Source organism: Lolium rigidum, chromosome 6, assembly GCF_022539505.1.
Source record: "Lolium rigidum isolate FL_2022 chromosome 6, APGP_CSIRO_Lrig_0.1, whole genome shotgun sequence".
NCBI lineage: Eukaryota > Viridiplantae > Streptophyta > Magnoliopsida > Poales > Poaceae > Lolium > Lolium rigidum.
This window is the reverse complement of record NC_061513.1, coordinates 34,490,644-34,506,116: the sequence shown is the minus strand read 5'-3', so window position 1 is coordinate 34,506,116 and position 15,473 is coordinate 34,490,644. Positions and strand designations below refer to the sequence as shown.

Here is a 15,473-nt window from a genome sequence, read left to right as displayed (position 1 = left end):
GCACAAGGAGCTAGCTGTCAGGTGGATTCTTTTGTAGCTTACGATGAGTATTATGGATCAATACCAGAGATGAAAACGCAAGCAAAGATCAAAGGAGACTGCATGTGTGATAAAGAGCATGCGCAGCGCTGCTGGTCCCCTAATCTTACAGGAGAAATGCACCAACAACAGATGCTTCCATCGGCTTTCCGAAAATCAGGACAGAAGGACGGCTTCATCGTATAAAAGAGGAAGCAGCTTGTTCTCTACATATTGTCTGTAAGAATAAGATGCTGAGGTCCTATGAGATTATAGGTGGGTCCCACCTGCCAGATTTCATGTCAATTCTTGCTTAATTCATATTTAGTGTTTTCTGCCAAATACTTAAGAAAATATGGTGGGTTTTGTCCTGTCTCCAAACGTAAAGTGCTGGTATTTGATACTCCCTCCTTACCAAAATATAGTGCATATAAGATTTTTCAAAAGTGAAATGACCTCAAGTTTGACCATGTATGTAGACAAAAATATTAACATCTAGAATACAAAATCAACACTATTAGATTCTTCATGATGTAAATTTTCATACGATATACATTTGGTATTCTAGATGTTCATATTTTTTCCTACATACTTGGTCAAATTTATATCGTTTGACTTTTAAAAAAATTTATCAGCATTACATTTTAGCAAGGAGGGAGTAAATTTAAGTTTTAAAGTGGAGGTTTTATATTAATAACTCATTCCTCTTGCATATTAAATTGAGCAATCAATAATCAAAGATTAGTAAAGACCAGCGGTAGAAAAAACGATTGGAAAAGGCTACAACAACTTTGGAAGATCTTGGGTTGAGCTATCAAGCAGTTTTTGATGCAAATTTCATTCCCACTAATAATTGTGTAAGTGCAAATGCACGTATCAACTCACCTCACAAAGATTTGGTGTACAAATTAAATAAAGATATCCCATATTCAGTTCCAAGCTTATATCAGTACTAGTACTTAGAATAAATAAAATTCAGTGCTAGCTAGCACAAGAAATTGCTAAATTGTGTTGATCATAATAAAGTTCATCATCATGTAATCACAGAAAGGTACATTTCATCAAGCTTCAGAAAATATTGCGTGGAATATAGAAAACGATGTGAAATTCATATTATCAACCTAAACGAACAATTTAAAGCTTGATTTACAGATGATATGACCCCAACTTGTTTATACACTAGGTAAATATATAAAAAAAATTGGGAAATGGTTATCGCATATGTCTGCTCTTGGTAGCAGTAACACCGAAGTGACAACTGAGACCAATTCTTTTTGTGTAACTATCACAATTGACTATCTCGTCTTACATTTTCTGCACAAACATAGTCATCTTTCAGAACTAGCTGTAACCACCAAACCAACACTAATAATCTGAAATTTGCCATCGCTGAGCTCTCAGTCGTCTTACGAGTTTGTCACCACCCTGACTCTCCTTCAAGCTCGCTTGCCACCTGTCCACTTCCACGTAAGCGAGAGTAGTGATCAAATTGGGAGGAGTAATACTAAAGCCCTGCATCACATCACATTCAGATGTGTCAGGTTTGGATCGAGTGACACAGGAGGTCCCCTGTATAAACCTGGTTTAAAGTGGGAAACTCTTAGCAGACACAATACTCTAGGCCGAAAGGTATCCCTATGTAGTGAAATACAGGTATTGTACTCCACCTTTTGTGCTGCTGGAACTTTTAACCTGAACATCATCTTGTTATCAAAGTAATAGGCATCTAACTCCCGATTATATGACATATAGTAGTGGAATATACAAGTTAGTACTTGGTATTCTGCATTACCTTTTGCATTGCTGGAATTTTAACCTACACATTGTGCAGTTGGCTTATATTATGGAGACAGTTGTAACCTTGCAGCTCTGCAATTTTACCATTGTAAACATGCAAGTACATGCAGAGAGACAAATAGCAGATATAACTATGCCTACTGTTTGAATACTTGAATACTACCGACAGATACTATGCATACTAAAATGGTTCAAACTAACAAGAGTAAAGTGGCATACATTAATTAGTCAGATAGGATGCAGTTGAAACCTTCCGAATTTTTTTGATTCCTCATCAATTTCAATCACCTCATGATATAAACATACAGAACTTTCTGCTATAGAAGTCATACCCAGTGAACACACAGTAAAGATCAAACACAGTAGGATCATCCCTGTTGATCATGTCCTCCGTCCAGAGCCTGGGAAGATAGGTGGCCAGCTCATCATAAAGGGAGAGCAACCTATGTAGCCAAGCCCCCAGTAATCAAGGCTATCAAATGCCGGCCTCTGATAGATCTTCTCAACCACCCTGCTCCTCAGATGAACATAAAGGACAACACCGCTTGCTCTATGATCCAAAAACACAAACTCGGCGTTGTCCCCAACTGCAGTAACCTGAACAAAATGTCCATCCCGGGACACCCAAAATGTGTCGACTAGCAGCCAGTCTTCACCCCCATCGTGGTCCGTCATCCGATGGAGCCACACATTGAGATGAAACCCGTCAGTGCTGACAAGATAGAGCCCAGAATCCTCCACATGTGAGAGCATGTAGGTGTTGTCCCCAACTCCAACTGGGAGCTCGAGGGTGAAGAAGCTTGTCGTGGCCAAATCTAGACCCAGGGTGTACCCAGTGCTGGTCACCATGAAGACCTTGCCATGGACGGGTGGTAGCATTTGATGAAGGAACGTTCCAGGATACGGGAGTTCTACTTCTATCTCTGTCACCGCGGTCGTAGGGGCGCCCCATCCGCCGGATCCGAGGACGTAGACCTCCGCTGAGATTTTTCGCCCGGCCCTCCAGACATGCACCCAGGTGATGCCGTCGCGGCCCCCATCCTCGGGTAGGAAAATCTCGATGAGTGGGGTCAATGGGACGACGACTGCCGGATCCCCAGCGAGCAGAGGCGACAGGAGAGAGTACCTGCCGGTGTGCAAGTTCATGATGATGAGGCGGCCGTTCCGGCAGTGCATGATTTCCGTATCATTGAGGGCGAAGGCGTCGTCGAAGGATGAGGCCGCGCGGCGTGCGAGGGCGGCAAGATCGGGGGGCTGAGGGAGCGGAACGAACCGATACCGTCCGGTATAGCCGGCGAAGAAGCCGAGGAGGCGGGGCGGGTGGCGGTCGCGGAAGCGGCGGAGGAAGGCCGGATCGGAGGCGTGGAGGAGCCACCGCTTGGAGACGAGGGCAGCGTGGACGAGGTAGTTGGGGAAGCCGAGGCGAAGGAGGATCTCGCGGAAGAGGTCGTCGTCGCCGAGCACGGCCACCACCGATGCGGCCGCCGGCGGCTGTCTATCGCCGTCCATTTGGGGGGATTTTACAGTGTGAAAGGAAGGGTTCCGTTGCTGCTGCGGGAGCAGAGCAAAAGCGACGATAAATACAAGGAGCGGACCTTTATGGCGTCCGCACCTAATCTGCTCTGTCTGAAGCTGTTGGAGATTCGTGCTCGACATTTTTGCAAAAAGAACCCTCCACTTTCATCGTATTACTACGTGGTCCTGGCAGATCTCGGTATAAATATCCCAAATCCGGAGGAAACCCTAACCTACACCAAAAAATCCCCGTCCAGCCTCCGTTGTGGCATTCGCCTCATCGTCGTCCCTCGCACCTACAGCGGCGCCGCCTCGATGCCGGCCCTCATACGGGATCTCCGGCATACATGCAATTTGCAGAATTTTACGCACTTACTTGTCAATTGGATTCGATTTAGTCCTAAACCAGGTTTGCCATTAAAATTGCGTTGATATGGACGACACGTGGATGTGGGTCCCGCTCATAGGAGAGCATCCACCCTAGAAATTTGCACGTAGCCCCTCTCGCATATAGAACTTAAGATCGCACCCTCCGCATCTAGTCAATTAATCAACACCCTCAAGCTATTTTAGTTCCAGGGAGTTTTGTTATGTGCGAGGGAGGGAAAAAGAAGGCGGCAGAGAGGGAAGCATGGGAAGGCAACGGTGGTGGCGAACACTCGATCGGAGCTTTAGCGACTTATCGAGGAAGGGAAAGGACACCAGCGGTGGCGTTGATCGCATCGGCAATGGCTCACATCTGCCACCATAAAGGGGAACCGCCGCCTTGTTGCAGTAAGCTAGTTCTCACCTCGAATCATGTTCCGGCTTTTTTTTTCTTCAAAAAAGACGACTTTAGGATTATTTATGTAGAGTAGAAATGACATGTGTGTGCTTATTAATATGATTGGTAATTTACGGGAGAAATAAAGTTGGATTTAGGGATTTGAAAAATTACTGATTTTAAATAATTAATGAGAGGTTTTTGCATAAGTAACATGGTGGGAGATTGACCAATCGTAATGGACAAATTTAGGAGGGGTTATATGCAATTTTTAGGGCATCTGCTCTTTTCCGAGTGGGGCCAATGTCCATGTGTCCTCCACGTCAACGCAATTTCGACGACAAAACTGGTTTAGGACTAAATCGAGCCCACTTCACAAGTACGTGCATAAAATTCTGCAAATTGTAAGTATGAGGACTAAATCGAGCTACAAGCACAAGTATAAGGACTGATAATGTATTTTGAATAAAATGCATGAACATTTTAACAAACTTGTCGGTGGGGCTCGAATTAGTCACCATACTTTGCAATTACGATGGCATGGTAATTAAAGACGTTGGGCTGATTTTGTACGGTCACCGCGAGGAGGAGGCGGTGTGTATTTGCTGACGTGGCACGGTGCGGGTCCCACCTGGCAGGATGGATGTGTCTTACCTCGACTGCTCCGCGGGTTATTTTCCGGAAAGCCCCTGTTTTTTTCCTTTGCATCGCCGGACCAGCCCTCCTCCACTACCACTTCCCCCTCATTACGCCTCTCTGTGTGACCTTCCCGATCATTCCGAGGACAAGAGGAGGAGGAGAGGGAACGATGAGAGCAGGTCGGGAGAGAGCACGGCGACGCCATCGCCGGGTTTCTTTGGAGGGAGGAGCAGAGGCGCAGCAACCATTGTCGGAGGAGGAGCAGATGCCGCCTCGTCGACGGCCGGAAGGAGGTTCCCCGGCCGTATATGGTAAGCTTCTGAACTGGACCAAACGTGGTCACAAAGTTGAGGCTTTTGGGTATAGAATTAGGGTTTCGAACTCTGGAATCTTGGTCCAGACTTCATTTTTGTGTAGCTAGTATTTGAAATTGATATTTTACAAAAATATGATTTTGATTTATTTGAAAAATGAGATCACTCGTGCTCATGTGTACCAAATCTTCACTACAGTCAAAGTGGTAAGTATCATGTAGTAGTATCATGCATATGATACTTGTGTATGGTACTATCTCTATAGTGGTTAGTATCATGAACTAGTATTATAGTCATGCTATATTTATTGCTTTTTAGAATCTCAATGCAAATTTGTGCAGAAGATTTGTTTAGCATTAACTTTTCTCATGACATACGCTATGATACAGTATCCACCTATGTTACTCCTTGTACTTAGAGGGGGTTACTACTTGTACTTAAATTCATGCAGGCATTAATGGAAGGTATTATGGCCAAATGTTTTTTCAGATTAGGCTGTATGAACCGGGACGGAGGGAGTAGTCTAATCTTCTCTCTCCTCCTTAATTAGCTACCACATCGGCATAAGTGCAACTGCGCGTATCAATTGACCGCTGAAAGATCTGGTGTACTAATTAAATGAAAAATAATCCATATTCAGTTGCAAGCTTATATCAATACTACTTAAAATAAAAACAAATTCAGTGCTAGCACAATAAATTACTAAATTGTGTTGATCATAGTAAAGTTCATGACCACGTAATCACAAAAAGGTTAATTTCATCAAGATTCAGAAAATGTTGCATGGAAAATAGAAAATTATGTGAAATTCATACACTAGGTAAATATATACAAACATTTGGAAAATGGTTAGTATCTCATATGTCTACTCTTGGTAGCATTAACACCGACTGAGACCAATTATTTTTCCGTAACTATCACAATTGACTATCTCGTCTTACATTTTCTGGACAAACGTAGTCATCTTTCAGAACTCGCTGTAACCACCAAACCAACACTACTACTCTGATGTTCAAAAAAAAAAACACTACTACTCTGAAATTTCCCATCGCTGAACACCGACTGAGTCTCCTTGAAGCTCGCTTGCCACCTGACCACTTCCGCAGAAGCGAGAGTAGTGATCAAATTATGAGGAGCAATGCTAAAGCCCTGCATCACATCACATTCGATGTGTCGGGTTTGGATGGAACGACAGAGGAGGTGCTTCTGATGGCACTCTTTTTTTTTTTTTTTTGAAAGCCCACGTATATTCAACATAATACCATGTACAAAGTACATAGTACAGAAACGAAATACACCACATCATACGTAGGGGATACAGAGCCAGAGCAAACCGCAGCAGCTCCACCGGCAATGGCGACGAAGGCCGCCGTCCCCCTTCTCACCACGCCCCGAGAGCACCTCTCTTGAAGAAGACCGCCGCAAAGGCCCGTCCGCCGCGCAGCGACGGAGCTTGTACCGATGAACGAGCACGGCGAGTGCCCTCCCGCTCCATCTTCTCCACCTTGCCGTAGCCGTCTTCTCCACCATGCAGAGAGGAGCCACCGGGCATGCCCAGCTCTGAGTTCCGGCCGCCAGATCCGCCGCCAGCACAGATCCGACGGAGGCCGAAGGACTCAAGCACCACGCCGGGCCTCGAGCCCCCGCAAGTCGAGCGCGACGACGACGAGCCCCTAGGGGCTCCACCACCGGAGAAGGTCGCCCCGACACCAAACCACCCACCAGCAGCACCAACTCCTCCAGAGCGACGCCGGCGAGAACTCCACCCTACCCTACCGTATATACAAGCCGGAGCCGGGGATCCCTCACCCTCCCGCCGCCGAAGCGGCCGGCGGAGGAGAGGAATCCCGCGACTCGGCGGCGCGCACGGTGGATTGACGGAGACGCCCAAAAAACGCCTATCTCCTCTGCTAGACTGCTACAGAGGCGGGGAGGGGATAAGGTTCAGCTCTGCTTGATCCTGATGGCACTCTTTCTAATCAGCAGAGCTTTACCGTCTTTCTTTATCTTCGGAACAAAAAAGGCAGCTTGGCAAAATAACTCCGTCCTATATTTGGCATCTCATCTGCTTAATTTAATATTATTTTATATTTTAGGAAGGAAAAAAAAAGCCAAAGTAAGTCTTTTTTCTCATCAACAACAGAGGGTGAACAAAGAAATTCTACTATCAGGATCAAGCAATTTAAACAGCTGTAGGGAAAAAAATTGTTGATCCGCTCACACTTCTTGTTAGCTGTATGGGATGTTTTATGAATATATAAACATAGCTTAATGTAAATTGTGACTTGTGTATAGGGCCGACATTGCCTCAGCTGAACAAACATGCAATCTTGCTCTAGAATTTAGAAATACGGATAAGAAATAGAAGGTTGGTAATAACAGATCAAGATTAATATAGCGAACTTTAGTACTCCCTCCATTCGGAAATAACTGAGATGTACACACATGAGAGAAGTCCAATTTACCCCCTAAACTCGTCTCGAAGTTCAGATTACAATCCTTAACTTTACTTTGGTTCATTTTTCAATCTTGAATTCTAAAAACCGTTTAGAATTGAACCTTCTACCCTTTTTGACATGTTTCACCAGTTTTTCTCGACAGTTAGCCGTTTTTTCCTTCCGATATACTGTGCCAACTCATCAGCATACATGGTACATGTACTTTCTCTCTCTTCGTATACTGTGCCCTTTCTCTCTCCATATTGTCAATACAATACATGTAAGCACTATTTTACCAATACAATATATTACGTGACAAGAAAACCAGCTTAAGACAGTGCCAGGGATAATTCTGAACGGTTTTTAGAGTTTAGGGTTGAAAGTTTAACTAAAATAAAGTTGAGGGTTGTAATCTGAACTTTAAGACGAGTTTAGGGGGTAAATTAGACTTCTCTCTACATACATCGTCTCTAGATAAAGTTGAGTCGCTTATTTGAGGTTGTACGAAAAGATTAAATTGTCATCCTGAATGGTGGGCTTCATATATTATCATCTTCACTTAGTACAAGAATATATTGTATTTTTTTCCCAAATTTTAGTGTAATTTTTCCCACTTATCATCCCCACTTATTCCCACTTATCATTCCCACTTATTCCCACTTTTTCCCAAATTTTAGTGTAATTTTTTCAATTCCCAATACTCTATCCCTACCTAGTAGATTGGGGATGGGGTTTTATGAGGATTGGGTGACAGCAGAGATTCACCCAATACTCTAGAGTATTATCCCCACTAATCCCCACTGAACCTAGAGTATTTTCATCCCCTGGAGGTTTGGGGATGAGAGGGGATTGGGTGAAAACCCCCGTTTCACCAAATCCCTATTTTTTCCCTAATTTCCCCTCATTTCCCCACACCCTCCCCCACAGCCTCTAGTTATTTTGTTTTTGGGGATGAGAGGGGATATGAGAGGATTGTGATCAGATAGTAAAAACTCAATCTTTGAATCCCAAGAAGTGATAATGGATAATAACTAAATTAAAAACTTCGGCTTTAACATAAACTTCGTGTCATGCAAATTTGTCATGCGATTTTCTCAAACAAGAAAACACATATAAATAAATGCTTGACCCAACAGATGAGCAACCGTCGCCATAAACTCATTGTCATACAGTTTGACAGATCATTGTCATACAGTTTGACAGAACATTAGAAGTCATGTCGCGCTCGCCGCCGAACGCCGGAAACCACGCCACCGCCACCAAAGGACCTCCAGCTACAAATACACGCAGAGGTAAAATTTAGTACTGATACATCACTTACAAATAGTTCAAATGTACAGTGACTGCAACTAGGGAGCATTCTTATAATTTACATACACTGCAACTAGGGAGCATTCTTATAATTTACATACACGCCAAAAGTTGGCTTCAGGGCACAGATTCATGTCGAGCTCATGCTATTCACCGGTCGAAAACCATTCAAATGATATTGCACATCATAGCCAAAATGGTCTACCAGTAGGGAAAAAATTATAAATCACATTATTCAGAATTATTTGGTAATCCTCCGTCAGCCTGGCAGTACAAAGGACACCACCATGAGCTCCAGGCAACCCCTTTTATGTATGCCAATATTCTAGTGATCAGGTTAGGTCAGGTTTAAACATCCTTCCTAGACAGTGGCAAGGATTTATGAAGTGGAACCAAACTAAAAATGTGCCACAGTACAGTGCTAACTGATTTCAAGGGTGACATAAAGAACACACAACAATGTGCATTATTTATGCACGGTTTTAACTATTTTTCAGGTTGCCATACATAAGTATGAACGTGCATCTAAAAGAGAGCCTGAATCAGTGGATCAATTCGCCAAGCCAAACTTTGACTTCCTACAGAATGTATATATATGGTAAACAATAAATGTGTGCTGAGAAATCCTAGCCAATCCAAAGTTCCAAACATAAGAGTTTCACTTGGTTGTTTTCTACAGATGTTAAAAGGGAAAATCCTAATGCAAAAGTTCAATAGTTCTTCCATTCTGACAGAAAGTTCCAGACTGAAGAATAAAGAAATAGGATACCTAAAGCTGAAGTGAAAATAAATTGACATACGGAATCTGGTAGCATTGGCGCATTAGAGTTCTCTGTATGCACAAAACTGCAATCAACACCAAATTCCCAAACTAGGGCTTACTAAACCTGAAAACCCATGAAGTGTCAGCTAACTGGAATCCAGAGTACATGGAGACAAGGGAGTATGATGCACACCAGTTTTATTTACTTTGGTTGATGAGAGGGTACTACTACATGTGCATTATCCCACTGATAAGTTCCATGCAGTGGAATCCAGATACTGCTTACAATTCCTTGCACCAACAAACTCTACTGACATACTACATGAGCAACTAAAGGCAAAACTGAAAAGCACAGTGAATGATACATGTTGTAAGTTTGCACATATCAGATGTGAAAAATCAAAGTAAAAGTAGTAGAAGCTATTTAAGTAGGCATGGATGGAGCTAAGATTCTATCAGGAATACCACTTGGCGATCCACACCATGCCATTTTCGAATACAGAGTAATCACTTTGTCTTACAGAGCTAAGATTCATCGCTCTTGATAGGCTTCTTTAATTCCTTTGGAGGAATTTTCTTTGGTACACCAGTTGCCTTCTTGTCCATTCTTTCACCAACATTTTTTATAGACTTATTATAGACTGGAATATTTTTTAAACAACAAGTATCTAGCAGCAGTTTGTAGGACGGTAGAAGCAGCAGTCTGATCACCCAGTTATATAAAAACAGAACAAACAAGTAAAACTTAAATTTAGCTTAGCAACTAATGCTTTTCCTAATAGCCAACAGAAATCATCCGGTGGTTGCACAGACAAGTAAAAGTAGTAGAAGCTATTTAAGGTAGGCATGGATGGTTGCACAGACAAGTCAACTCAAGGCTACTAATTAGCCTTCTTGTCACGGTTGATCAAACAAGGTATTAATAAACTGATTGAAAAATGTGCCACAATACAGGTGCTCTAGTTCGGTCATGATTGTATATATTGTATACTGAATGTCGGAATGCGTACGTAATCTCTTGAAAATGTAATCCCTTGCCTTTCCTTGTAACTGGTCCATTGGTTTCTGGGCAGAGTTGTAGTCAGATCTTTGCTGTGTTTGCTAGCTAGGATGGCGGGCACACGCTGACTAGCACTCGCCACTTAGCAGCCAGCCCAGTAGTAAGAAACGAGTTTAAGTAAAGTACTAGTAGTATCGGCTAAGCAAATGAATGCAATGTTCTATGATCGAACAAGATTACTGACGAACAGCAACAACTAAATTACTGGCGGCCACAAAAGAGGCCATGGAGACGGTCCTTGACCCGCACAACAGCTGCTTCCCGACGGCTAGGGAGGCCGCGCTGAACCTCCAGAGATCGGGGTTGTGCCCCACCTGGCATTCCACCCGCGGCGTCAGCGAGGACGGGGTGCCCGAGATCGTGGCCGATGGCTGCGCGTCGATCTGGCATGGCCTCATCAGCGGCGACGGCGAATACGAGCTCCCGGTCGCGGACGGCAGCGACCCCAAGAAACCCTAGCTAGGGAGGAGGGGAAAAGGGGAGGAGACGCGAGGACTCACCAGGGACCAGTCGCCGGAGGAGGATCTCATCGGCGCCGTCTTGATTTGCCCGCCGCCGTCTCCTTTCCCCGCCGTCGTCGGCTCTGTCGGCCGCCGTCGCCCGTCGCCCGTCGCGTCTCTCTTCCCTTTTCCACGACCAGAAACACGGGGTACCCTCGTGTGTGAGGATACGCGAGGATGACGCTTACCGGATCGGGAAGTTCTGGGATGGGCCGGTAAATTACCCAAAAATACAGCTTCTCCGGTTGTCACTCCCTCCATCGCCGTGGCGAACAGAGAGTGCAACAGCCGTTGACCTGCTCCGTTGCGGGTTCGCAGCAGACGGCAGCGAGTGGCAGCGAACGGCGTGGCAGAGCTCAGCAGTTGAGGATCGAATGGCCTCCCGTCGACCAAGAAGCAGCCGGAGCACCAGCAGAGCACATCTTTTTTGCTGCTCTTTTCTTCTGAAATCGTGGACAGGTTTAGTACTTGTGTAAATTTCGCCTGATGTTTTGTTCTGAACTCATGTACAGCCTCCGCACATACCAATTTGCTAGTGTTGTTCTCATCTTTTTCTGAACTCATGTACATAACTGTATAACGATAAAAGTCTCATAGAAATACAATTCATCATTTTTACCATCCAAATAACATTTTGCATTCAACTTCAATATCTAGTTTGAGTTTCGAATATCTAACACATCCAAACAAAAATATTGACATTCACTCTCAATATCAATATCCTGGGTATTAGACATTCAACCCAATACAATGTCTAGGACCCCAATGCAAACATCCAAACGAAACAGATGTTTGTAAACAGTTTTGGGCATATTAGTGGTCAAAAATAAGAACACCAGATAGAAGAGCATATACTAAACGGTTATAAAAGAATCTTCAAAGTACAAATATTGCATGTAGACATAATTGTAGGTATAGCCGCTAGCCATAATTATAAGCAGTGGGCTACCATTGGCATAGGTCGATTACGTGATCGAAATTATTCTGCAATTCACCACTGTATAAACCAGTATATGCTTCCATTCAGACCTCCCCCTTTATAAACCTGGTTTGAAGAGGGAAACTCTCTGACCAAACACAATACTCCAGGACGAAAGGTTTCCCTATGTAGTGGAGTACAGGTTGGAATTCTACTTTACCTTTTGTGCTTACAGGTATTTTACTCTTACCTTTTGTGCTGCTGTAAACATCATCTTGTTCTGAAAGTATTGGGCATCTAGATCCCGATTATACGACATATATTAGTGGAATATACAGGTTAGTACTTGGTATTCTGCAATACCTTTTGCATTGCTGTTACTGGAAGTTTAACCTGCACATTGTGAGAACAGACCGTCGGTCTGGTGGCTAGGTGTGCGGGAGCGCACGCTGCCCACCCGAGTTCGAACCTTGGGTTTTATTCCCAGCTCAGATAGTTTTGTTTCGTAACTTTCCCCCAATAAGAAGAAAAACATGTAAAGCAGAGCAACTTATTTGTTTAAATGAGAAACCCCAGCCCCTGAAAAAACTTCAAAGGAGCTACCACCGACAACAGTGGACAGCTGAGAACGTCTTCTGCCGGCTCAGCAGAATCAATGCGATGCCACCCCCGGCTATAGCGTTTGACATGGCTGTAGAGGAGGGTGAGAAGGGTAAAGAGATGGATGCCTCTGAATTATCATCAACCTCAAGGAAGAGTCTGCGAAACAAGAACCACGAGGACTGAAACTGGACGTCAATTATCTATTTTGGCACAGGCAATGCGGCAGGGTCAATGGGTCCAAGATGTGGTGGCCTGGTGCCCTGGCAGCGGCATCATTTTATACATACTGAAGTCAATTTTTACAAAATTCAGTGCAATTCTCCTGGTTCTCTTACTGTACACTTCTGGAAACTTCAATATTTTTAATGAAATGAATGGAGGTTCTTAATATCCACGTTACATGACTGCAGCACATATGTGTTGTACGACAGTGACACCAGACTACACATATTTGCATTGCTAAGCTTATTAATTGTCAACCAACTTGGTAGCAATTACATGCAGAGAGACAAACAGCGGATATAGCTATGCCTACTGTTTGGATACTACTGACAGATACTATGCATATTAAGATGGTTCAGACTAAAAAGAGGAATTCAACACGGTAAAGTGGCTTACATTAGTAAGTCAGATGGCATGCAATCGAATCCTACCAAATAGTTTAGCTTCCTCATCAATTTCCACCACCTCATGATCCAAACATAGATAGCGTTCTGTCATAGAAGTCATACCCAGTGAAGATATAACAAGGATCAAACACAATGTGGTTCATTCCTGTTGATCAGGTCCTCCGCTCAGAGCCGGGAAGATAGGCGGCCAGCTCATCATAAAGGGAGAGCAACGTATGTGGCGAAGCACCGAATAAGCAAGACCTGCTCCACTTGCCCTCCTCTGATAGACCTTCTCAGCCAGCCTGCTCCTCAGATGAATATAAAAGAGAACACCACTTGCCACATGATCCAAGAATACAAACTCAGCGTTCTCCCCGACTGCAAGAACACCAAAGAAATCGCCATTTTTTGGCACCCAACTGTCAGCCGCAACACGTCTGCATGCATCCAGGATGCAAAATGTGTCCACCAGCAGCCAGCCGCCTGCATGATTGTCGCCGCCTGTCATCTGATAGAGCCACACACTGAGCTCAAACCCATCCACATTGACAAGATAGAGCCCGGAACCATCTGCACATGAGATATTGTAATTGTGCCCCACTCCAACAGGGAGCTCAAGGGTGAAGAAGCTTGCAGTGGCCAAATCAAGAACCAGTGTATACCCAAAAGTGGTCACCAAGAAGACCTTGGCGTGGACTGGTGGCAGCATTGCTTTGAGGAAGGTTGCACCGTGCTGCTCGTCCGGGAGCTCTAGCTCTGTCGCCGCGGTGGCAGGGACACCCCATCCGCCGGATCGCAGGACGTACAATTCCGCAGAGACATTTCCCCCAACACTCCAGAGATTCACCAAGGTGATGCCATCGCTGCCCCCATCCTCGGGTAGGAAAATCTCAGTGAATGCTTTCTGAGGGCGAACCTTCCAGTCACGGCGGGACACTGGGGTCGGCGGGAGGACGGTTACAAGCTGCTCCGCGAGCAGCGGCGACAGGAGAGAGTACCTGAATCTGGCGTCATGGAAGAACCCGGTGATGAGGCGGCCGTTCCGGCAGTGCTTGATACACTGACCTCTCACGGCGGCAAAGGCGTCGTTGCAGGAGGCGGCCGCGCGTCGTGAGACGGCGGTGAGCTCCGGGGGCTGAGGGAGAGGCACGAACTGATACAGGCTTGGATAACCGACGCAGATGCCGAGGAGGCGGGGTGGGTGGCGGTCGCGAAAGCGGCTGAGGAAGGCCGGGTCGGAGATTTGGAAGAGCCACCGCTTGGAGACGAGGGCGGAGCGGACGAGGTAGTTGGGGAAGCCGAGGCGGAGGAAGATCTCGCGGAGGAGGTCGTCGTCGCGGAGCACCGCCGCCACCGATGCGGCCGCCGGCGTCAGTCTATCGCCGCACATTTTGGGGGATTTTGCAAGGGTTTGGTTTCTGCGGGAGTAGAGCACAACGCGAGGAGATTTTATCCTGTGCAGAAAAAAGAAAGAATTTTCCAGCAATAACGTGGCGAGCATGGCCCATCTGTCCATAAAAAATGTCCGAGACTTATCTAAATTAGAGACAAATTTATGACATTGTTTATAGACAAAAATAGTAATACTGACCCTCTCATTTTAATCCCCATGTAATCTAGATATAGCAAAAAAATCGATATGCAATGAGTTATTTCTTAATCTTGTGTTTGGTAATCAGCATATCTAGATACCTGGTGAGGGAGATTGTTGCTAAGAATAATCTTCCAATTAGAAGAAGGCACACTTTTTTCAACTTTATATTTCCTACATCTTCATACACGGTACACCTAAGATATCATCATTCTACATGTCCTTACAGTTCTAACCTTGCGGGCATCTCGTCCACAACTGATTTGGACTAAGAAGCACTTCCCTCATTGGGATGTGGAGAAGAGGCGTCGCAGCTCCTCGCAGAGCGGGAAAAGACCGTCGCGCCCAAGATTTGGTTTGGCCCCGTTGCCATAGTTGCCCTTGGCTATCTTGCCATAGTTGCCTGGTCAAGTCCCACCTCTGCACCACTAAAGTCATTGTTCATCGGTGGCGTTCTCTGCCATGCCTCCCAAGCCGTCTCGGTTGGCAAGTAATGGCGATGGTTGCAGATCGAGGGGAGAGGGAGGAGGCATGGTGATGTCGGTCTTGGTGGAAGAAAAATCATGAGAATGACGAGGAGGAAGGTAAGACATTCATGTGGGTGTAGACAGGGTCACCCGTAAAGAGATTG

The 15,473-nt window shown here is 45.0% G+C and overlaps 1 protein-coding gene and 1 pseudogene across 1 annotated transcript; both read right to left on the bottom strand.

Moving 5' to 3' along the window:
- Nucleotides 1–1,269: 1,269 nt before the first annotated feature.
- LOC124668173 lies at nt 1,270–3,324 on the bottom strand (annotated as a pseudogene).
- A 9,766-nt stretch (nt 3,325–13,090) lies between these two features.
- Nucleotides 13,091–14,641, bottom strand: LOC124666064. The gene has a single exon (XM_047203409.1). The coding sequence runs from the start codon at nt 14,639–14,641 to the stop codon at nt 13,409–13,411; it is 1,233 nt and encodes a 410-aa protein (XP_047059365.1). The 3' UTR covers nt 13,091–13,408.
- Nucleotides 14,642–15,473: the final 832 nt, after the last annotated feature.